At 36.0% G+C, this 23,050-nt stretch overlaps 2 protein-coding genes across 8 annotated transcripts; both read right to left on the bottom strand.

Annotated features, from left to right (window-relative positions):
• Nucleotides 1-461: 461 nt before the first annotated feature.
• LOC142642883 (mitochondrial import inner membrane translocase subunit TIM44-2-like) lies at nucleotides 462-13,987 on the bottom strand. 4 transcript variants are annotated; one of them, XM_075817319.1, is made up of 15 exons: nucleotides 8,075-8,190; nucleotides 7,108-7,603; nucleotides 6,924-7,030; nucleotides 6,175-6,258; nucleotides 5,963-6,038; nucleotides 5,091-5,135; nucleotides 4,551-4,982; nucleotides 4,357-4,425; nucleotides 3,415-3,479; nucleotides 3,243-3,311; nucleotides 3,070-3,142; nucleotides 2,797-2,901; nucleotides 1,953-2,024; nucleotides 1,785-1,847; nucleotides 462-772 (listed from the first exon to the last, which is right to left on the bottom strand). In XM_075817319.1, the coding sequence occupies exons 2-15, from the start codon at nucleotides 7,303-7,305 to the stop codon at nucleotides 641-643; spliced, it is 1,590 nt and encodes a 529-aa protein (XP_075673434.1). In that variant the 5' UTR covers nucleotides 7,306-7,603; nucleotides 8,075-8,190; the 3' UTR covers nucleotides 462-640. The 4 variants fall into 4 exon arrangements, with proteins under 4 accessions (XP_075673434.1, XP_075673436.1, XP_075673435.1 ...); XM_075817321.1 differs by lacking the exons at nucleotides 7,108-7,603; nucleotides 8,075-8,190 and adding an exon at nucleotides 13,775-13,987; XM_075817320.1 differs by lacking the exon at nucleotides 8,075-8,190 and having other exon boundaries at nucleotides 7,108-8,061.
• A 541-nt stretch (nucleotides 13,988-14,528) lies between these two features.
• Nucleotides 14,529-22,539, bottom strand: LOC142642884 (mitochondrial import inner membrane translocase subunit TIM44-2-like). 4 transcript variants are annotated; one of them, XR_012845758.1, is made up of 7 exons: nucleotides 22,436-22,539; nucleotides 17,095-17,178; nucleotides 16,883-16,958; nucleotides 15,996-16,040; nucleotides 15,835-15,903; nucleotides 15,663-15,735; nucleotides 14,529-15,479 (listed from the first exon to the last, which is right to left on the bottom strand). XR_012845758.1 is itself a non-coding variant. In XM_075817324.1 (5 exons), the coding sequence occupies exons 1-5, from the start codon at nucleotides 22,453-22,455 to the stop codon at nucleotides 15,895-15,897; spliced, it is 234 nt and encodes a 77-aa protein (XP_075673439.1). In that variant the 5' UTR covers nucleotides 22,456-22,539; the 3' UTR covers nucleotides 15,745-15,894. The 4 variants fall into 4 exon arrangements, 2 of the variants coding, with proteins under 2 accessions (XP_075673439.1, XP_075673438.1); XR_012845759.1 differs by lacking the exon at nucleotides 22,436-22,539 and adding an exon at nucleotides 17,914-19,025 and having other exon boundaries at nucleotides 14,530-15,479; nucleotides 16,883-17,010; XM_075817324.1 differs by lacking the exons at nucleotides 14,529-15,479; nucleotides 15,663-15,735 and having other exon boundaries at nucleotides 15,745-15,903.
• Nucleotides 22,540-23,050: the final 511 nt, after the last annotated feature.

The following is a 23,050-nucleotide window of genomic DNA, read 5'->3' as shown; positions in this document are numbered from 1 at the left end:
GGGAATTAAGAGTATTCGTTTTGAGATCAATGGTAGGTCTTCAGAATTTCTGTTTGCTGAAGTGATCAATTACGAGTGATAAGTCGTCGATATAAGAGTGATTTCCATAATCTAAAGTCAACCGCTTCTGCAAACTATGACAAAAATTGTGTCCCTAAACTTACTGTTTTGAGATGATTTTAGAGCTCACACCTACCTGTACTTTACTCCTCTACCAATCCTTAATTACTTGGTTAAAGAAAAGAGGGCACAATTTACTACTAGGCTATGAGGCATGAAGTACATGGCATTATGACTTCCTTCTAAATGGGTAAATACAAAAACTTATTATAGCGTACGTAATTGAAGTCATGGTCTTTCCCAGTCCAAAATGGCACATTCCTCAGTTTTGAAGAGATCAACCCACTATTTGGTAATTGGTAGTTACATATTCATCTGTTAGATAAATAAATGAGACTGACTAATAAATGAATAACGCATTGTACCCATTTTCTTTATTTGGTAATAAATAAATAGGAGACATCAGCAACAATTTTTTTCCCTGGCTATGAAACAAAATCCAGGGCAATTTAGACCCCAAAAAAAAATAGGAGAAATTTCAGTAGTACAACATTTATCAATATGATGAGAATTTGAGAAACTAGATGAGGGCTTGGACTCCAAATTGTTGCATTTCTCTTAGCCTCCATATTGGGTAGAGAGCACAATCTCGACGTTCTTCTGCATCCACTAGTTGCATTGCCCAAGCATAGTATACAGTATGAATTGTATCCTAGAAATGCCACAAAATATCACAGGAAATTAATATGGTTGAAAATTCAAAATTTAATAAGCAGGTTAGTGCAATATAGGAAAAGGATTTTATAACTCCTTAAATAGCCGCATGGTTAGAGGCACATCCATATGATCATATTCGCATGGCTAAGCTAATTTCTACACATGTTACAATAGTAAATTGACGTGTTTTTCTATAAATTAAAAAAAAAAAAGTAAAGTGATAGGTCGAGTTTCTCTGTATCATTAGTCTTCACACTGTCAGTTTGATGCACTGCATGCATTAGGTTTTTCAAATAACGCAGGAGCCCTCATTTCACCGTTCCATGCACATGATGACATGAGAAATACAGCTAATTGACACCTTTTCTTTAGGTCATGAGCAAATCAACACTCAAGGGCAAATCCATATGAATTAGGCTTTTGGACATGTAGTGGAACTTAAAAGCAATAATCAAGCCCATAGAAATACCACAACTCAACAGAGATAGCAGAATGGCGGAACCCACGGTTTCTTAAAAGCAGGTCCACTTAATTTATGTTCATTTGTCTGTCATCTAGCTTATGAACAGGGAGGTCCAAAATTTTAACCTTTGGCAAAGCTAGGATGGAACAAAAACATAATTACAACTTCAAAAGTGTCTTCAAATTGAGAACAGATATCAAATGTTGTGAAGATGCAGACATTTACGACCATACATAACAGACACAAGATTTCACGGGATATTTCATTCCTCTTTTTTTAAAATAAGAAAAATATCAAGAGGGAAAATTTAATTCCTAAAATAAAAAACTATATCTCAACAGAAATTCAAGGGGAAGTATCAAATACGCTGCTTATAAGAGACCTAAGGTTCAGATTGTTTTGGTTGATGTTACATAAATTCTATGTCTATATAATACCATTTTTAGATAATAATAGCAGTCCTAAGGAAACTGTGGATACACTTATAAATTTAAATACAATAATGTGACCAACATAGTGCTACGAAAAAAATGTAATCTTTTACCTGGCTTCCTGCTGTTATTGAACCATGTCTATCACGTACACAATAGACCTGCTGTGTTTCGAACTGTGACATTTCCACAGAAGAAGATAATGAGTATCAGCGTTTGTTTCCACAAGAAATGTGTTAAACATGCTTGCTATCAAGTTCAAAGAAAAACAAAATGCATACTGATAAGATAATAATAAGAGAATTTCCCACCATTTTGGTCTCTCTAACTTCAACATCTGATATATGAAGAATCTGCAAAGAAAAGCCATAAATTAGTAACAATACCACTAAATATATTTCCTGATTTTTTCACTTACAACTCAGAAAAGAAAGAGTTAGAAAGTAGAAACCCTCATGACCTTTTATGCACCCAATACAATACGTTATCTAATTGCCAAACCAATATATTCCACTAGACAAAATAGGATTGGAGAATCTTCTCTTCTTCTTTTTTTGATAAGTAAATAGGATGGGAGATTATGTTAACAGAAAATGACAATAAGCTGTTTATTGGGTCCTTAATGATGTCTCAAAAACAAAACTGAACCCTAAAATGATGGCTAGGATTGAGGTCAGCCAATTTCTAGAAATGGACAAAATCAACCAGAAAGGGAAAGCAAAGAAAGACACAAAGTCATAGTCTCCATTTAAACAGAACAGTACAACAACAATGACCAAGCCTTAGTCCCGAACTTTTGGGCTCAGCTATAAATCCTCAACATATTAGTCAAGGTTAGCCACATGTAAATACCTGCTTCTAATAAAAGATTCACATGCTTGATGTTACTCTTCCAAACTGTAATATAATTTATCAAAGTCTCATATTCCATTCCTTCCAACATAAAGTATTCATCACATGCTCATCATATTCTTAAATATACCCTTGAAAATAAAAAAAGGGATGGCAATGTGTCAGAAGATTAATGAGTTGTAAAGATACAATGCAACCTTGGCTGGTAAATATAGACTTTTGTTTGATAGATATGACTAAGAAACAAAGAATCAGTGAACTAAAATTTCCTACCTTGTTATCAAAAAAGATGCCATTGCTTTGATAAGCCCCATGCTCAGCTTTACACCGTTCAATCACTTCAGGGAAACAATACTTCTTAAGTGTTTCAGCATCTCCCTGTAAACAAAAACCAATTTCCATTCAATAGAGAAGAAAAACTCCAATGGCAGTCACATGATACACATTCATAATGAAAATTTGAAATAAAGAAAAAAAAGACCGAATAGAAGGGCGAATAGAAGGGTAACACCGTTCTAGAATTCTTGCAGAAGCTCAAAACCTCACCTTCATGTAAGCACGGAGGACAGGCTTGACTGCTTCCTGAACTTCTGTCACAAACTCCGGTAAAGAGAAAGATCTAATCCACACAAATATGATCAATAGAAAACAGTAAAAATTTGTTAAAATATGGAACGAAAAAAACTCTTAGACAAACACCAACAGTAATATGAACATACGGATCTCGCTGACGTATTTCCTTGATTGATACTGCAGCATCTGTTTCTTGAAAGATACTTTCATTGAGACTGTCAAAGACAAGACAGTCAAATATGATATGAGATAACTATTTAAGTAATGTATATATTATTGGTAGAACAAAGAGAAAAATATCATGGCTTAAGAGCATACTCCTGAATTTTGTGAACAATGGGGTTGTCACTTGTCTCCCATATTTCCCGCACGTCTTCTGCAATCTGCCAATTCCAACCCAGACAAATTAATTGCACCACATTCAAGAGGGTGAGTACTTTATAAAATCAACAAAGTCCATTACAAAGAAAACTACAACTTTATACCATCACTTTAGTTGATATCAAATTACACCATGCCAATTAGAATTTACAATAGGAAATGTCATGAATTCAAGAAAGTTTTATTTCATGGGCATAACACTACATTCCTTCCTTTCTGGTTAAAGCAGTGTAAATAAATTTAAATACGAGGGGAAAAAATGGAATAAGAAGCTAAGCAATCATTTTCAGTTCCTGTTTGATACCAGTCAACAAAATTGTACTTGAAGTATTTGCCTTCAGCACTGAGAAAACGAGAATTCAAGATTGCATTTCACATTTGGCTTGTTTATAATGTCTATGAAAATTCAAATACTAGGGAACACAATTTCCAGACATATTACCAAGTACAATTTTACTCTGTCCAAGATTTCCATAAATTCAAGTGAGGCATTTTTTTTTTTTTTTCATCTCATCTCATGACCATCAAATATAAGAAAGCCTTATAATTGGAGACCTATGACGCTTTGAAGAAAAAAATAAAAGGTTAATTAACTGAAATCATCAGTGCTACAGAAAGAGAGGGGGTGTGCCATGTTTCAAGCCCATTCTTATTTGAAACATATCCAACATGTCCTGCTATTAAGTGGCAATGAATTTTTGTCCATCCAAGTGAGTTTCCCATTTAAAACCTTAAACATGTGCATATGACACTGCCATTTATTGCCAAGAACCATTGCAAGAAAAGCGTCACATATAAACAAAAAACCAAACAGATGGATAAGCATTTCAACTAGACAAGCTGGTCAACACAAAGAAACAATACAAGATTGAAAAATACCTCCTGACTCTTTGTGACAACAGGCTCACTATACCCACTGACACGTTTGAATGTAGGATGACTTCGAATCTGGGAAAAACGCACCGTGGGGTGGAGGTTAGAAAATGTCCATTTTCAGGTAATAGACAAGAGAATATATAACAACAGACAAAACTTTTTATAATTTTCAAAATTGGCAACAAGGATCAGCTTACCTTCTCTTTGAATGCCTCCCACTTTTTACTCCATGGGGACTGCTTTGACTGTACAATGACAATGTCAGTTTTTGTACTTCTTTCACCTATTGATGTGGAAGGAGTATATTGCAGGTGCTTTTTCTTACTTGTGGTACCACTTAATTCATCTTTTACAATACCATATCCCTTCTTTGCTAAGTCAGCAACCTTTGCTTCCTTTAATTTCTGGAAGGCCAAAGAAACCTTCTGGGAAGGAAGACTGGACTTCAGTTTGCTAAACAAAGTTTCTGCATTTTCACTAGACGCAGACTGCTGGAAATTCTCTTCTCCAGATGATGCTTTACTTCCATCTTTACTGTTACTTCCATCTTTACTGTCAGTGCCATGTTTAGCTGAAGTACCATTAAATTCTGAAGACTCTTCCTTCCCAATCCCAAAACTTTCTTTGACCTAATCACATAACACATAATAAATAACAAATAAATGGTCATCACTCATCAATGCAAAGTATGTAGCAGTACATCAATGATGTGTTAAAATCATGAATAGAAAGCAGACCTCCTCTTTTGCAGCTGAGATCTTCTCTTTCATGTTGGTAGAAACCTAAAAACAACATAAATTTCATGAAATGTACTTCACTAATATAGCTTTTTTGTATTAGTAAGTTTACACACACCCAATAGGTTTGAACTAACTTACCCTCCACTCCTTTCAATGGGGGAGAGGAGGTGTTGTTTGAGCTAGAGCTCATTGGCATACTTCATTGATATAGATGATAGTCACTTTAGATACTTAACAATGGCCCTTAGCTAATATGGTAGTAACAAGTAGGATTCCCCAAGAAATTCTTCGATTTCTTCTGGAAGCATAATAGTGGAAGCATACGACTATTCTTATGATTCTCATATTCCACAAATAGCTAGGACATTGGCCCACAAGCTCTACCTCAAATGGCACCTCCTCTTCTTGTAAGGTTAAGGTGAACAATGAGGTAGTGGTATCAGGACCCATCACCTTGGGTAACTTTGAAAGATTAAAAAAAAAAGAAAAAAGAGCCAGGACATTGAGGAATATCTGAGTCTAACAATTGATCCGGCAAGATGAGTACCAAAGACACTTCATATTTTCCAAGACAGTCCATAGGACCTGCCCTACAAGCTAAACATACAATCCTTAAACATGTTTTGAAGACACCACCAACGGCAGAATTTATTAAATATACAAGTCCGCCAATGATGAAAATACAAACTCATGCAAAAGCACTCTAACAAAGTCACTAGAGACCAGAACCATACATATTGCAGCATATCAGAAGAAACCAATAGGAATATATAAAAAATAACTTATAAAATTTATTTAGAAACATAAGATGGTGTTCTTTATCACTTGTCTTGCCACTGGCAGCACATGAAGGAACATTTAAACCAAACCTTTTTAGCCGTAGCTTCAGCCTCTGTCCACGCACTATCCACATTCTTGTACAGTTTCTCAGTTGTCTGCTTTGTTCTGCATTCGCCATTTCACCATCTCAATCCCTCCATTGAAGTGTCCACTAAGCCTTGACATACAACGGTATGTCTCAGCCTATTAATTAATAAGGCAAAATTACAAAATTTATTAGGTGGCTACATTACAATATTACCTATTTTTCAGTTCTTCTTTGGCCACTTTCAGCTCCTCTGCTTTCTCTTTCAGCTCCTTGAGTGACTTTTGAAGTTCTGGGTTTCTGTGACCAACAAAATGACAGTGTCCCATAATTTAAGATCATGAACAAAGTCAAACCGGGGACTTTTTTCAGCTTCAAAATGGGAATGGGGACATAAGCCATTGTCAACCAGACACTACAAATCCTTAATCCAAATTTAAAATTTTCACACAAATGCAAAACTGCTGTAGAAGTAACATCAAAGCATATAACACATTATCTAATTTAAGAAATCCCTCTGCCTAGTCCAATGCTAAAATACCTTACTAAAGACCCAATCAAAGCAACACAAAAGATTTTGTTCTCACCTCAAAATCAAAGTTATATTGTGGTTTTTTTTTTTTAAATAATTTCCATGAAACTAAAAATCTAGAAATCAAAGTTACAATTCATTTTTTTGGTTTCCAATATAATTTCTCTAGCAGCAACTACACAACACACACACACAAACAAACACAAAGAAAACTGTGAGACAGCCAAACAAGCATAGAAGTTGAACAAGAAGAAGCAACCAAAAAGTTACCGGGTTACAAAGCCCCCGCCTTTATATTCTTACATGCATATAACCCTCTTAAAACAATGATCAGCTACCAAACAACGTATAAATTTTAACATTAAATCCACTGCTTTATCTATATATGTAAAAAGAACAAGCTTAATAGAACAGAACAAACTAACTACCGTACCTGTTAGCTTCGACTTTCATTTTTTCTGAAAACTCATTGAAGACGCTAAAATGACGATTTCCCACATACCCATTTGCCGAAATCAATGGTAAACTTGAACTTGAACCCTGCCACAGCACAAAACCAAATAAATAAATAATAGTTAAAACCCAAAGAAACAGTAAACTATGGCCAAGAAAATAACCTGAGCTGGAGCACCAAAAAGTTTCATGCTCCTGCAAAAACCAGAGGCTGTGACACTGTTTTGAAAAATCCAAGATCGGTTTTGTAAAAGACCTGTCTTTCTTGCTTGTGAGGCAAAAGAGTTTTCAGAATAGTATCTCTTCCATTGAAAAGCCAAGTGCTTCAACCTAGATTGCCGAACTCTTCCCCAAGATGCCATTTTTTTCTAGTTAGAGATTTCAAATTGTTGCATTTATATGATTTTCGTGAAATAATTTTCTTCCAAAGAGAGAGAGAGAGTGAGAGAATGGTGTAATAAATTCAAAGTTTTTCTAAACCCTAAATCAACCAGGAATGGCCGAAAGAAAGAGATTGGGGAACAAGAAAACCCGAATGACTTGTAGCAAGAATTGGGCTGGGCCTGGCCTCCAAATTGTTGACTTTCGATTTGCTTTTCCTTTGTTTACACATAGTTAGAAGCACATGTGTGCAAACTAATCATTCTACCTCCCAAAACCCTAATTTCATAACAAACAGAACAGTATCAGCACGAAACCAGCAGACCCATATTCAAACTCTATTTATTTGCTTTCAAACACAATTTTTTTACATAAATATCGGTTCTTTATTATCAAATAACATCAATTTTACTTATAAAAAAAACCCTAATCTTAGAAATCACACTCGAGTAAAACCCAATTCCTAACACATTTAGTCCAACTCAGCAGTAACAGAAAACAAAAAAATAATAATAATAATAATAATAAAAAAAATCACCCCTGGACGAGCAAAACCCCATTGTAAATGCTATCGATTCGCATTCAATAATAAATAGGAAACACTAACCCTATGTGGAAAGTAAAATCAAGAATCAAACAAAAGCTGTATATGTATATATATGTATATATATAGTAGATACTGAATTAAAAAACGAATCCTAGTGGTTTGATACAAAGGTTGAGTTAGGGTTTGATAATGGCGAGAAGTACCAGGTGATAGGGTTTGTTGGAGAATCAGAGAGCCGAGAACGCAGTCAGAGAGCTGAGAGAGAGAGAGAGTTTGGTTATTGTGACCGGTGCTGTGAGGATTAGAAACCCTAGAAATATGAAAGCATAAACATCGGTTTATATATATAGCTCCAAATGCTCTAGAGCCTGCCGTATTACACGTGGCGTCACGTACTCGTGTCGTCCTATGTGGACGTAGACCCCGCTATTATTGCTTTGTTTTGAGCCACTACATAATTTTCAAGACCTCTTCTGTTTTTTCTTTTTCTTTTTTCTTTTTTTCTTTTTAATAAAGCTTAGCTCTAATGATTATATTTTTTCCAACTAATTATGTGACTGTTAATAAAATTATTTATTGTGAAAAATTTTATATGAAGGTAACTTTTTTTTTTTTGGTGCTCAGTAGTATTAGAAGAAAAAAAATTAATCGAAAAAAAATTATCTTTTAATATCCTTTATTTAGCTTACCATGAAATAAAATTATTTTGAACTAAATTTTTTTGAAAAATAATTTTATCTCACGTAAAACTAAATAAAGATAATTAAAAGATAATTTTTCAACTCACTTTAAAGTTGTTACCAAACATAGGAAAATGATATGATTTTCTAGAAAATACATTTTGAAAAATGATTTATTTTCAATAATAGTATCGAAAAAAAAAAACTAGTTTGGAACTAAACCATTTTCTTTATTTTTTTTTCAATAAGTTTAACACAAAAAATTTAATAATAATTTTCACAAATGTTGGCTTAGTAGTTTGTGATTAGTGTACAATTGAAATAATTTCACTAGTGGCTTCTTGTACAAGTTGTTGTGTTTTTAGCATATTATTCACGGATGAGGCTTAGGTCCAGTGCATGTAGTGCACTGGATCCATTAAGGTAGTGACATGTATTTAAAATTAGACACATATTATAATTTCAACAATGTCTAGTTGCACTGGACACAAACCTCACCCATTATTCACACCCAAAGCATGTTACTAGCATGTTATTAAAAGCATAAAAGAAGCAAACAACACATGAATCCAAGAATAATAAAAATGTGGATTTCTCGCAGAGACTATGTACGCATGACTAAGGCTATATATGTAGGCTCCTCAAGATGCACACACATAATCAAGCCTATATATGCGTCCTTGAGGCAAAAACCTTACAAATCTACCAATTCTATCATAAAAGTGCTTCCAACCTATAAAACCTAAGTCTAGAAAGCAACTAAACTAATTTACCAAAAAAACAAAAGCAACTAAACCGTAAAACTATCAAACTAAACTAGGAAAACTTAAAACAAAGCAAACATTGGAAGGAATAGAAAAAGAAAGCTCCCTCTAAACAATAACCAAAATCATGGAGTTTGACTAGCTAACCTACTATGGGCATTGGCCAAGAAAAAAAAAAGTCTAAAACTCAAATGAATATTTCACGAAACACTTTGATTGTGATTTATGAGTATTTCACTTAACGCTTACTTGTGTTTGAAAAGGGGGTCAATGGAGCTTTTTATAATCGAAAATTTAAGTACAAAACCTTTTCTTAGTGATGTAAGATCAACTTTGCATCAAAATTTTGAGAGAAAAAATCTTATAAACAGTTTCACCAACATCTCCTTGTGCGCATATACATAAGTTTTTTTGAAATACTTTGAGTTTTTGAGTCTTATTTGGCCAAGGCCTCTCAATTATAGCAAAATATGGTGTTTATGAGCAGATTTCAAGCTTTTTGCAGCCTAAAAAAGAGGAGCACATTTCTTGTGTTCTCTATGCTAATGCAGGTTGTAGCATGGTGTTTGCTATGGTTTGCATTTGTCCAAATATTTCACATATTGTTAGTTTGGTTAATATATATATATATATATATGTGTGTGTGTGTGTGTGCGCGCGCGCGCGCGTGTGTGTGGTTAAACCTAGAAAAGAACACTAAAAAATTAATAAATAGATTCTTCAATATTCAAAAGATACTATAGATGTTGCCTTGGTATATGATAAAACTTCTAACGATAGAAGCAATGTTGTTGGATTGGTAGTTTATAATTATATTAGAATGGGGTCTTTAACGAATTATGTTTTCATACTATCTAATTATATTATCAATAAATGGCGACTATGTTATCAGTCAAATGACGATGTTATAATAGATAGTTGCTTTGTCTACTATTGAGATAGAATAGAAGATAGCGATAAAGGCAATAAATTTGGTTGAAAAGTTTGGTTGGCAATCTTGTTTTTTAAAAAAATGGGGTTATTATTGTGTTTTAGGACACCAAAAATTTGGCTTAGCTAAGTGTAGTTCTTCGCACCAAGTAGAAACTTACCCTCGAGTCAAATCCAATCCAACTTGAATATCTTCATCCTACACTTCCATGTTAAAGGCCTAATTCAAGATTCAAATCCTATTTGGGCTGGACATTTTCATAATGAAATTCCCATCACTCTATAAGCATCCTCAACCAAAAACAGGGGGAAAAAATCATATAAAAAGTATTTTGTTTCTTGCTATTTGGGCTGTCACATTTTCATAATGAATTTGCCATTACTATATAAGCATCTTAACCAGAAAAAGGAAAACAAATCATATAAAAAGTTTTTTGTTTTTTTCATCTCAAAAAGTAGGTTGTTGCATAAAAAATTTGACATCGAAACGTTGCTGCATCAAAGGAATAAGAGATGGATTTGAGAGAAATAAAAGGCTATAGCCAATTACAAAAGCCTCTGTCTTTTTTTTTTTTTTTTTTAATGATTAGTTTGGAAAATCAATACATCAAACTATATGTTAATGGTAAAGTGCCAATAGCTTTGTATTTCAATTGGTATATCTCATGATTTTTTTAAAGGTTTAAATCTTCTCTCCCATTGTAATTATTGAATTATAATACTATTGATAGTATGAATGATATATTTCTTAAGCACAATAACGTTTAGACGTGGATCTAAGTATATATCGCAACCTTCTAAAAAAGAAGTATATATTGCAAGAGTTACATTTGCATTCAATGGTAATTAACATACTCTCCAAATTTAATGGTAGACTATGATAGTTTGATGTCAATGGACCAATACTTTTCCATTTTATGATCCAATTTTTTTATAAAAAAAAATTAAAGATATATGAGGCGTTTCATCATTTAATTAATTCGATACAATTAAATGAGAATCTTAATACAATTTGATTAGTGCTTCAACTTGCCAGTGGGGAGACTTTGTAATGCCTAAGTCAGTAAACTAGTTGTATGAGAGTATGGGTGATTTTGCAGAATACATTTTGCAAAATACTAGTTGGTCTATGTCTCATATTTATATTCTTGTCATTTGAGATTGAATTAAATCAAAATGTTGGGATCATTGTATTGTATTGTATATTTTGCTAATCTAATATCAAAGTCATCTCTTGATTACAATGAGGCATATCATGCGTCGGATATATGGTATTCTTTCCTTAACAAATATTGGCGTCACAAGGACTGGTGATGGTGGGTGGATATGAATGTCTTCCCATAGAACCACATTTGGTGTGGGCTCCCTTACTGGCATGGCATATCATTAATTCAAGTTTCCATGTCAACTATCTTCTCTTTGGCGGAGTTGAGTTGACAAGTCGTCATTTTCCTTAACCATGTATATCATTGATAGAAACAATTCAAGTTAAATTCTTATCCATGAAATGTAACGGTGGGGATCTTGAACCCTGCCACAGAACAAAACCAAATAAATAAATAATAGTTAAAACCCAAAGAAACAGTAAACTATGGCCAAGAAAATAGCCTAAGCTGGAGCACCAAAAAGCTTCATGCTCCCGCAAAAACCAGAGGCTGTGACACTGTTTTGAAAAATCCAAGATGGGTTTTGTAAAAGACTAGTTTTTCTCGCTTGTGAGGCAAAAGGGTTTTGAGAATAGTATCTCTTCCGTTGAAAAGCCAAGTGCTTCAGCTTAGATTGCCGAACTCTTCCCCAAGATGCCATTTTTTTCTAGTTAGAGATTTCAAATTGTTGCATATATATGATTTTTGTGAAATAATTTTCTTCCACAGAGAGAGAGAGAGAGGATGTGTGTGTGTGTGTGTGTGTGTGTGTGTGTGAGAATGGTGTAATAAATTCAAAATTTTTCTAAACCCTAAATCAACCAAGAATGGCCGAAAGAAAGAAATTGGGGAACAAGAAAACCCGAATGACTTGGGAATAGGGGTAGCAAGAATTGGGCTGGGCCTAGAGTGCAAATTGTTTAGTAAGCCCAAAATATTTAATATTCTAATGGGCTAGGACTTTTCATGCTTCTAAGGCCTAATCCAAGATTCAAATCCTATTTGGGCTGGCACATTTTCAGAATGAAATTCCCATCACTTTATAAGCATCTTCAACCAAAAACAAGAAAAAAAAAATCAAATAAAAAGTTTTTTTTTTTTTTTTTTTTTTGCTATTTGGGATGGCACATTTTCAGAATGAATTTTGCCATTACTATATAAGCATCTTCAACCAAAAAAAGGAAGAAAAAAAACTCATATAAAAAGTATTTTGTTTTTTTCATCTCAAAAAGTAGGTTGTTGTTGCATAAAAAATTTGACATCGAATTGTTGCTGCATCAAAGGAATAAGAGATGGATTTAAGAAAAATAAAAGGCTATAGCCAATTACAAAAGCCTCTGTTTTTTTTTTTTTTTTTTTATGATCAGTTTGGAAAATCAATGCATCAAACTATATGTTAATGGTAAAGTACCAATAGCTTATATTTCAATTGGTATATCTCATGATTTTTTTAAAGGTTTAAATCTTCTCTCATTGTAATTATTGAATTATAATACTATTGATAGTATGACTGATATATTTCTTAAGCACAATAACGTTTAGACGTGGATCTAAGTATATATCGCAACCTTCTCAAAAAAGAAGAAGTATATATCGCAATAGTTATATTTGCATTCAATGGTAATTAACATACTCTCCAAATTTAATGGTAGACTATGATAGTTTGATGTCAATGGACCAATACTTTTCCATTTTACGGTTGAATTTGTTTTAAAAAAAATTAAAGATATATGAGGCGTTTCATCATTTAATTAATTCAATACTATTAAATGAGAATCTTAATACAATTTGATTAGTGTTTCGACTTGCCAGTGGGGAGACTTTGTAATGCCTAAGTCAGTAAACTTGTTGTGCGAGAGTATGGGTGATTTTGCAGAATACATTTTGCAAAATACTAGTTGGTCTATATCTCATATTTATATTCTTGTCATTTGAGATTGAATTAAATCAAAATGTTGGGATCATTGTATTGTATTGTATATTTTGTTAATCTAATATCAAAGTCATCTCTTGATTAAAAGGAGGAATATCATGCGTCGAATATATGGTATTCTTTCCTTAACAAATATTGGCGTCACAAGGACTAGTGATGGTAGGTGGATATGAATGTCTTCCCATATAACCACATTTGGTGTGGGCTCCCTTACTGGCTTGGCATATCATTAATTCAAGTTTTCATGTCAACTGTCTTTTCTTTGGCGGAGTTGAGCTGACAAGTCGTCGTTTTCCTTATCCATGTATATCATTCATAGAAACAATTCAAGTTAAATTCTTATCCATGAAATGTAACGGTAGGGATCTTGAACCCTGCCACAGCACAAAACCAAATAAATAAATATTAGTTAAAACCCAAAGAAACAGTAATCTATGGCTAAGAAAATAACCTGAGCTGGAGCACCAAAAAGCTTCATGCTCCTGCAAAAACCAGAGACTGTAACACTGTTTTGAAAAATACAAGATGGGTTTTGTAAAAGACCTGGTTTTCTCGCTTGTGAGGCAAAAGGGTTTTGAGAATAGTATCTCTTCCATTGAAAAGCCAAGTGCTTCAGCTTAGATTGCCGAACACTTCCCCAAGATGCCATTTTTTTCTAGTTAGAGATTTCAAATTGTTGCATTTATATGATTTTTGTGAAATAATTTTCTTCCAGAGAGAGAGAGAGAGAGAGAGAGTGTGTGTGTGTGTGAGAGAATGGTGTAATAAATTCAAAACTTTTCTAAACCCTAAATCAACCAGGAATGGCCGAAAGAAAGAGATTGGGGAACAAGAAAACCCAAATGACTTGGGAATAGGGGTAGCAAGAATTGGGCTAGGCCAGGCGTGCAAATTGTTTAGTAAGCCCAAAATATTTAATATTCTAATGGGCCCAAGACTTTTCATGCTTCTAAGGCCTAATCCAAGATTCAAATCCTATTTGGGCTGGCACATTTTCAAAATGAAATTCCCATCACTCTATAAGCATCTTCAACCAAAAATAGGGGAAAAAATCATATAAAAAGTTTTTTTTTTTTTTTCCTATTTGGGCTAGCACATTTTCAGAATGAATTTGCCATTATTATATAAGCATCTTCAACTAAAAAAAGGAAAAAAAAAATCATATAAAAAGTATTTTGTTTTTTCATCTCAAAAAGTAGGTTGTTGTTGCATACAAAATTTGACATCGAATTGTTGCTGCATCAAAGGAAATAAAAAGGCTATAGCCAATTACTAAAGCCTTTGTTTTTTTTTGTTTTTTTTTTTATGATCAGTTTGGAAAATCAATGCATCAAACTATATGTTAATGGTAAAGTGCCAATAGCTTGTATTTCGATTGGTATATCTCATGATTTTTGTAAAGGTTTAAATCTTCTCTCCCATTGTAATTATTGAATTATAATACAATTGATAGTACGAATGATATATTTCTTAAGCACAATAACGTTTAGACGTGGATCTAAGTATATATCGCAACCTTCTCTAGAAAAAAGAAGTATATATTGCAAGAGTCACATTTGCATTCAATGGTAATTAACATACTCTCCAAATTTAATGGTAGACTGATAATTTGATGTCAACGGACCAATACTTTTCCCTTTTACGGTTGTATTTTTTTTTAATTTAAATTAAAGATATATGAGGCGTTTCAATACTATTAAATGAGAATCTTAAAACAATTTGATTAGTGTTTAGACTTGCCAATGGGGAGACTTTGTAATGCCTAAGTCAATAAACTAGTTGTATGAGAGTATGGGTGATTTTGCAGAATACTAGTTGGTCTATGTCTCATATTTATCAAAGTCTCATATTCCATTCCTTCCAACATAAAGTATTCATCACACGCTCATCATATTCTTAAATATACCCTTGAAAAAAAAGAAAAAGGGATGGCAATGTGTCAGAAGATTAATGTGTTGTAAAGATACAATGCAACCATGGCTGGTAAATATAGACTTTTGTTTGATAGATATGACTAAGAAACAAAGAATCAGTGAACTAAAATTTCCTACCTTGTTATCAAAAAAGATGTCATTCCTTTGATAAGCCCCATGCTCAGCTTTACACCGTTCAATCACCTCAGGGAAACAATACTTCTTAAGTGTTTCAGCATCTCCCTGTAAACAAAAACCAATTTCCATTCAATAGAGAAGAAAAACTCCAATGGCAGTCACATATACACATTCATAATGAAAATTTGAAAAAAAGAAAAAAAAGAAAAGAAAAAAAAAAGACCGAATAGAACGGCGAATAGAAGGGTAACACCGCTCTAGAATTCTTGCAGAAGCTCAAAACCTCACCTTCATGTAAGCACGGAGGACAGGCTTGAGTGCTTCCTGAACTTCTGTCACAAACTCCGGTAAAGAGAAAGATCTAATCCACACAAATATGATCAATAGAAAACAGTAAAAATTTGTTAAAATATGGAACGAAAAAACTCTTAGACAAACACCAACGGTAATATGAACATACGGATCTCGCTGACGTATTTCCTTGATTGATACTGCAGCATCTGTTTCTTGAAAGATACTTTCATTGAGACTGTCAAAGACAAGACGGTCAAATATGATATGAGATCACTATTTAAGTAATGGATATCAATGATGTGTTAAAATCATGAATAGAAAGCAGACCTCCTCTTTTGCAGCTGAGATCTTCTCTTTCATGTTGGTAGAAACCTAAAAACAACATAAATTTCATGAAACGTACTTCACTAATATAGCTTTTTTGTATTAGTAAGTTTACACACACATCCAATAGGTTTGAACTAACTTACCCTCCACTCCTTTCAATGGGGGAGAGGAGGTGTTGTTTGAGCTAGAGCTCATTGGCATACTTCATTGATATAGATGATAGTCACTTTAGATACTTAACAACGGCCCTTAGCTAATATGGTAGTAACAAGTAGGATTCCCTAAGAAATTCTTCGGTTTCTTCTGGAAGCATAATAGTGGAAGCATACGACTATTCTTATGATTCTCATATTCCACAAATAGCTAGGACATTGGCCCACAAGCTCTACCTCAAATGGCACCTCCTCTTCTTGTAAGGTTAAGGTGAACAATGAGGTAGTGGTATCTGGACCCATCACCTTGGGTAACTTTGAAAGATTTAAAAAAAAAAAAAAAAAAGAAAAAAAAAAAGAGCCAGGACATTGAGGAATATCTGAGTCTAAAAATTGATCCGGCAAGATGAGTACCAAAGACACTTCATATTTTCCAAGACAGTCCATAGGACCTGCCCTACAAGCTAAACATACAATCCTTAAACATGTTTGAAGACACCACCAACGGCAGAATTTTTTAAATATACAAGTCCGCCAATGATGAAAATACAAACTCATGCAAAAGCACTCTAACAAAGTCACTAGAGACCAGAACCATACATATTGCAGTACATCAGAAGAAACCAATCGGAATATATAAAAAATAACTTATAAAATTTATTTAGAAACATAAGATGGTGTTCTTTATCACTTGTCTTGCCACTGGCAGCACATGAAGGAACATTTATATCAAACCTTTTTAGCCGTAGCTTCAGCCTCAGTCCACGCACTATCCACATGCTTGTACAGTTGCTCAGTTGTCTGCTTTGTTCTGCATTCGCCATTTCACCATCTCAATCCCTCCATTGAAGTGTCCACTAAGCCTTGACATACAACGGTATGTCTCAGCCTATTAATTAATAAGGCAAAATTACAAAATTTATTAGGTGGCTACATTACAATATTACCTATTTTTCAGTTCTATTTTGGCCACTTTCAGCTCCTCTGCTTTCTCTTTTAGCTCCTTGAGTGACTTTTGAAGTTCTGGGTTTCTGTGACCAACAAAATGACAGTGTCCCGTAATTTAAGATCATGAACAAAGTCAAACCGGGGACTTTTTTCAGCTTCAAAATGGGAATGGGGACATAAGCCATTGTCAAGCAGACGCCACAAATCCTTACCAAATTTAAAATTTGCACACAAATGCAAAACTGCTGTAGAAGTAACATCAAAGTATATAACACATTATCTAATTTAAGAAATCCCTCTGCCTAGTCCAATGCTAAAATACCTTGCTAAAGACCCAATCAAAGCAACACAAAAGATTTTGTTCTCACCTCAAAATCAAAGTTAAATTGTGGTTTTTTTTTTTATAAATAATTTGCATGAAACTAAAAATCTAGAAATCAAAGTTACAATTCATTTTTTCGGTTTCCTATATAATTTCTCTAGCAGCAACTACACAACACACACACACAAACAAACACAAAGAAAACTGTGAGACAGCCAAACAAGCATAGAAGTTGAACAAGAAGAAGCAACCAAAAAGTTACCGGGTTACAAAGTGTTGAGGATCCTCTGCCATAATCTAAGGCTTACCATATGTGCAACCATTGACCCTCAATTATAGGAGCTTGTTTAGTCAATTATTTCCATTTATTTTGTCATCAATATTTATATGTAATTATGCTATACAATCTGTAAAATGACTATATATATGTACAGCTCTCACCACTCTTAAGTGTGTGGTGATTTTCTTAAATACTCTCATGGTATCAGAGCCTTACCTGGATTAGCATCCCACGATCCACAATGGCCTCTGATTCTTCTTTCGATTCTTCTTCCACCCTTCTTCCCTTCAACACCATGATTCACATGGTTACCATCAAGCTTTCCTCCTCCAACTATCTTCTATGGAAGAGTCAACTTCTTCCCCTCCTTGAGAGTCAAGGTTTGCTGGGTCATGTGGATGGAACCCTTGTGCCGCCACCCCTATTCGACCCCCCCACCTCTCAGACACCAAACAACAAACACTTGGCGTGGAAAGCAGCTGACCAACACCTCCTTAGTCTTCTCCTTTCCTCCCTCACAGAAGAAGCCATGGCTGAAGCCGTTGGCCTCTCCACATCTCGTGAGGTATGGACTGCCCTCGAAAACACCTTCAGCCACCGCTCCAAGGCTCGTGAAATCCGTCTCAAAGACGACCTCCAATTGATGAAACGTGGCACCCGTTCAGTCACTGCTTATGCCCGTGCCTTCAAGGCCTTATGTGATCAGCTTCACGCCATTGGTCGCCCTGTTGATGGAACCGACAAAGTCCACTGGTTTCTTCATGGTCTTAGGCCTAATTTCTCCAGTTTTTCTACTGCTCAAATGGCTCAAACCCCTCTCCCCTGCTTCTCTGACCTTGTGTCTAAAGCTGAGAGTTTTGAACTCTTTCAAAAATCTCTAGAGCCTCCGACGCACTCAGCTGCAGCGTTCACTGCTGCCCGAACCTCTTCTCATCGTGGCGGTGGCTTCTCTAGCCTCAAACGTGGCCGCGGAAATGGTTTCAGCAGTGACTCTTCCAGTCATGGACAGGGCCGTGCCAACACCAACCCAAGTCGCTGTCCACCTCGCTGTCAAATCTGCCGCTTGGAAGGACATTACGCAGATCGGTGTAGGCAATGCTATGACAGGCATGAACCCACAGCGCACCTTGCAGAAGCCTTCACCTCTTCGTGCTCTCTGTCTTGGAATGATGCCTCTGATTGGTTTTTGGACACAGGGGCTTCGGCCCACATGACTCCAGCCCACTCAAATTTGGATCACTCCACCACCTACACGGGTAAGGATTGTGTAGTTGTAGGGAATGGTGCGTCTCTACCCATAACCCACACTGGTAAACATTCCCCTTCCCCAAATCTTCAATTGCTAGATGTTTTGGTTGTTCCCCACCTCACTAAAAATCTTTTGTCCATTAGAAAATTAACAAATGATTTTCCTTTATCCGTTACCTTTACTAATAATTTTTTCACTATTCAGAATCTTCAAACGGGAAAGGTGGTGGCAACCGGTCAACGTGATGGAGGCTTATATGTGCTAGAGCGCGGAAATTCCGCCTTTATTTCTGTCCTTAAAAATAAATCTCTTCATGCTTCGTATGATTTATGGCATGCTCGCCTTGGCCATGTAAATCATTCTATTATTTCTTTATTAAATAAAAAAGGACAGCTTTTTCTTACCTCCTTATTGCCATCTCCTACATTATGTGATACATGTCAACTTGCGAAAAGTCATCGTTTGCCCTATTCTCGCACTGAACATAGGTCATCCAATGTGTTAGATCTTATTCATTGCGATATATGGGGTCCCTCACCTGTAAAATCAAATTTGGGTTTTGTCTACTATGTTTTGTTTATTGATGATTATTCTCGCTTTACTTGGCTTTATCCCTTAAAATTGAAATCTGACTTCTATAATATCTTTATTCAATTTCAAAATTTTGTAGAAAATCAATTTTCTTCTCATATCAAAATTTTTCAAAGTGACGGTGGTGCAAAATTTACTAGCAATAGCTTTAAAACTCATCTTCGTACCTCTGGCATTCATCATCAACTGTCTTGTCCATATACTCCTGCCCAAAATGGTCGTGCTAAAAGAAAACACCGTCATGTGACTGAGCGGTTTGGCCTTACTTTTCCATTCACACACTTCTCCTCGCTTTTGGGTTGACGCCTTTAGCACTTGCGGCTTACATCATCGGCAGCGCTTGCCCGCACCACTTCTCGGAGGTAAGTCCCTTTTGAGCTTCTCTATGGTTCTCCGCCAAATTATGAAAATTTTCATCATTTTGGTTGTCGGGTTTATCCTTGTTTACGTGATTATATGCCTAATAAATTTTCCCCCCGTAGTATTCCTTGCATTTTTATGGGATACAACCCCTCTTATAAGGGGTTCCGTTGTCTTGACCCCACTACCTCTAGGCTATATATCACCCGACACGCTCAATTTGATGAAAATTGTTTTCCCTCCCTCGATACCTCACACGCTCAACCCATATCCTCCCTCCAATTTTCAAATTTTTTGGAACCCAGTCTTCCCCATTCAGACATGCCCCCATCCTCCCCTGTGCCCTATTCCCCGCACATTACTCAATCCGAATCTAGCCCATGTGTTCTTTGTACTGATCCCGTGGATGAGTCTTTGCAGGTCGATGATTCTCTTGCAGGTCCCTCTTTGTCACACTCGGACCCTAGCCTAGCTTCTCTTGTACCCACTGAGCTGCCCCCTGCTGCTCCTGTTGCTGCCCCTCCAGTGAGTTCTCACCCTATGCTCACACGAGCCAAAGCTGGTATTTTCAAAACTCGACATCCGGCAAATCTTGCTTTTTTGGGATCCTCTGGTCTTCTCTCTGCTCTCCGATGAGCCCAAAGGGTTTAAAAATGCGCTAAGAATCTGCTTGGCTTGCCGCCATGGATGAAGAGGTTCAAGCCTTGCAAAATAATCATGCACGGATTTTGGTTCCTCGACACCTGCCAACACCAACATTGTGGGTTCCAAATGGGTGTTTCGGACCAAGTATTTGCCGATGGATCTATCGAGCGTCTCGAAAGCCCGCCTTATTGCCAAAGGCTATACACGTGCAGTCTTGACTACCGCGACACTTTCGGCCACATCTGTCATCAAGGCTACCACTGTCCGTGTTGTCCTTTCACTTGCTGTGACCAACCACTGGCCTCTCCGCCAACTTGATGTCAAAAATGCATTCCTCAATGGTCATCTTACTGAATAAGTCTATATGGAACAGCCTCCTGGGTATATTGATCCTCGCTTTCCTAATCATGTTTGTCTGTTGAAGAAAGCTCTTTATGGCCTCAAACAAGCACCTCGTGCCTGGTTTCAACGATTCAGCTCTTTCCTCATTCACCTTGGTTTTTATTGCAGTCGTGCAGATACATCACTCTTTGTCTTTCACAGGCAGTCTGACATTATTTACTTGCTTCTTTATGTTGATGACATCATTCTTACAGGAAACAACTCCTCTCTTCTTGACCGCTTCACTTGTAAGCTTCATTCTGAGTTTGCTACTAAGGATTTGGGTTCTCTCAGTTACTTCCTTGGTCTTGAAGCAACACCAACCACTGATGGTCTTTTCTCGGTCGAGTGAAATATGCGCGTGACATTCTCACTCGCGCTCAGTTACTTGATAGCAAGCCTTTTCACACCCCTATGGTTGTTTCTCAGCACCTGTCTTCTGATGGTCCTTTATTTCCGGATCCCATTCTTTACAGATCTCTTGTAGGTGCCCTTCAGTATTTGACTATCACGCGTCCCGATATTGCTCATGCGATCGGCTCGTCGGTCGGTTCCTCCACTCTCCGTGAAGACCACTTTCTTCTTGTAAAGCGCATTCTTCGCTATGTCAAAGGTACACTTACATTTTGGCCTCGATTTTCGTTCATCCACTTGCTCCTAGTGCTTTAGTTGCTTACTGCGATGCCGGCCGGCCGGATGTCCGGACACTCGTCGCTCTACCTCTCTGGTTATTCCATTTACCTTGGCAACAATTTGGTTTCTGGAGTGCCGAAGCAACCTACGGTTTCTCGTTCGAGTTTGTGAGTCGAGTATCGTGCCCTTGCTCTCACTTCTTCTTGAACTTCTTTGGCTCATGCATCTCCTTCGTGACCTCAAAGTTTCTCTTTCACGGCGGCCTCTTCTATTATGCGACAACAAAAGTGCCATTTTTTTGAGCTCCGACCACATTTCTCACAAGCGGGCCAAGCATGTTGAGTTAGACTACCACTTTCTTCGCGAACTTGTTGTCGCTGGCAAACTTCGCACCCAATATGTGCCCTCTCACTTACAGGTTGCTGATCTTTTCACTAAAAGTTTGCCTCGGCCTCTCTTTCAATTTTTTCGCTCCAAGCTTCACGTTTGTCCTAATCCAACGCTTAGCCTGCGGGGGGGTGTTGAGGATCCTCTACCATAATCTAAGGCTTACCATATGTGCAACCATTGACCCTCAATTATAGGAGCTTGTTTAGTCAATTATTTCCATTTATTTTGTCATCAATATTTATATGTAATTATGCTATACAATCTGTAAAATGACTATATATATGTACAGCTCTCATCACTCTTAAGTGTGAGGTGATTTTCTTAAATACTCTCACAAAGCCCCCGCCTTTATATTCTTACATGCATATAACCCTCTTAAAACAATGATCAGCTACCAAACAACGTATAAATTTTAACATTAAATCCACTGCTTTATCTATATATGTAAAAAGAACAAGCTTAATAGAACAGAAAAACTAACTATCGTACCTGTTAGCTTCGACTTTCATTTTTTCTAAAAACTCATTGAAGACGCTAAAATGACGATTTCCCACATACCCATTTGCCGAAATCAATGGTAAACTCAAACTTGAACCCTGCCACAGCACAAAACCAAATAAATAAATAATAGTTAAAACCCAAAGAAACAGCAAATTATGGCCAAGAAAATAACCTGAGCTAGAGCACCAAAAAGCTTCATGCTCCTGCAAAAACCAGAGATTGTGACACTGTTTTGAAAAATCTAAGATCGGTTTTGTAAAAGACTTGTCTTTCTCGCTTGTGAGGCAAAAGGGTTTTGAGAATAGTATCTCTTCGATTGAAAAGCCAAGTACTTCAGCTTAGATTGCTGAACTCTTCCCCAAGATGCCATTTTTTTCTAGTTAGAGATTTCAAATTGTTGCATTTATATGATTTTTGTGAAATAATTTTCTTCTAGAAAGAGAGAGAGAGAGTGTGTGAGAGAATGGTATAATAAATTCAAAGTTTTTCTAACCCCTAAATCAACCAGAAATGGCCGAAAGAAAGAGATTGAGGAACAAGAGAACCCGAATGACTTGGAAATAGGGGTAGCAAGAATTGGGTTGGGCTGGGCTGGGCCTGGCC

Source organism: Castanea sativa, chromosome 7 (assembly GCF_040712315.1).
Source record: "Castanea sativa cultivar Marrone di Chiusa Pesio chromosome 7, ASM4071231v1".
In the NCBI taxonomy this organism is placed as follows: Eukaryota; Viridiplantae; Streptophyta; class Magnoliopsida; order Fagales; family Fagaceae; genus Castanea; species Castanea sativa.
The sequence above is the reverse complement of the archived record's forward strand: the minus strand, read 5'-3'. Positions and strand labels throughout refer to the sequence as shown.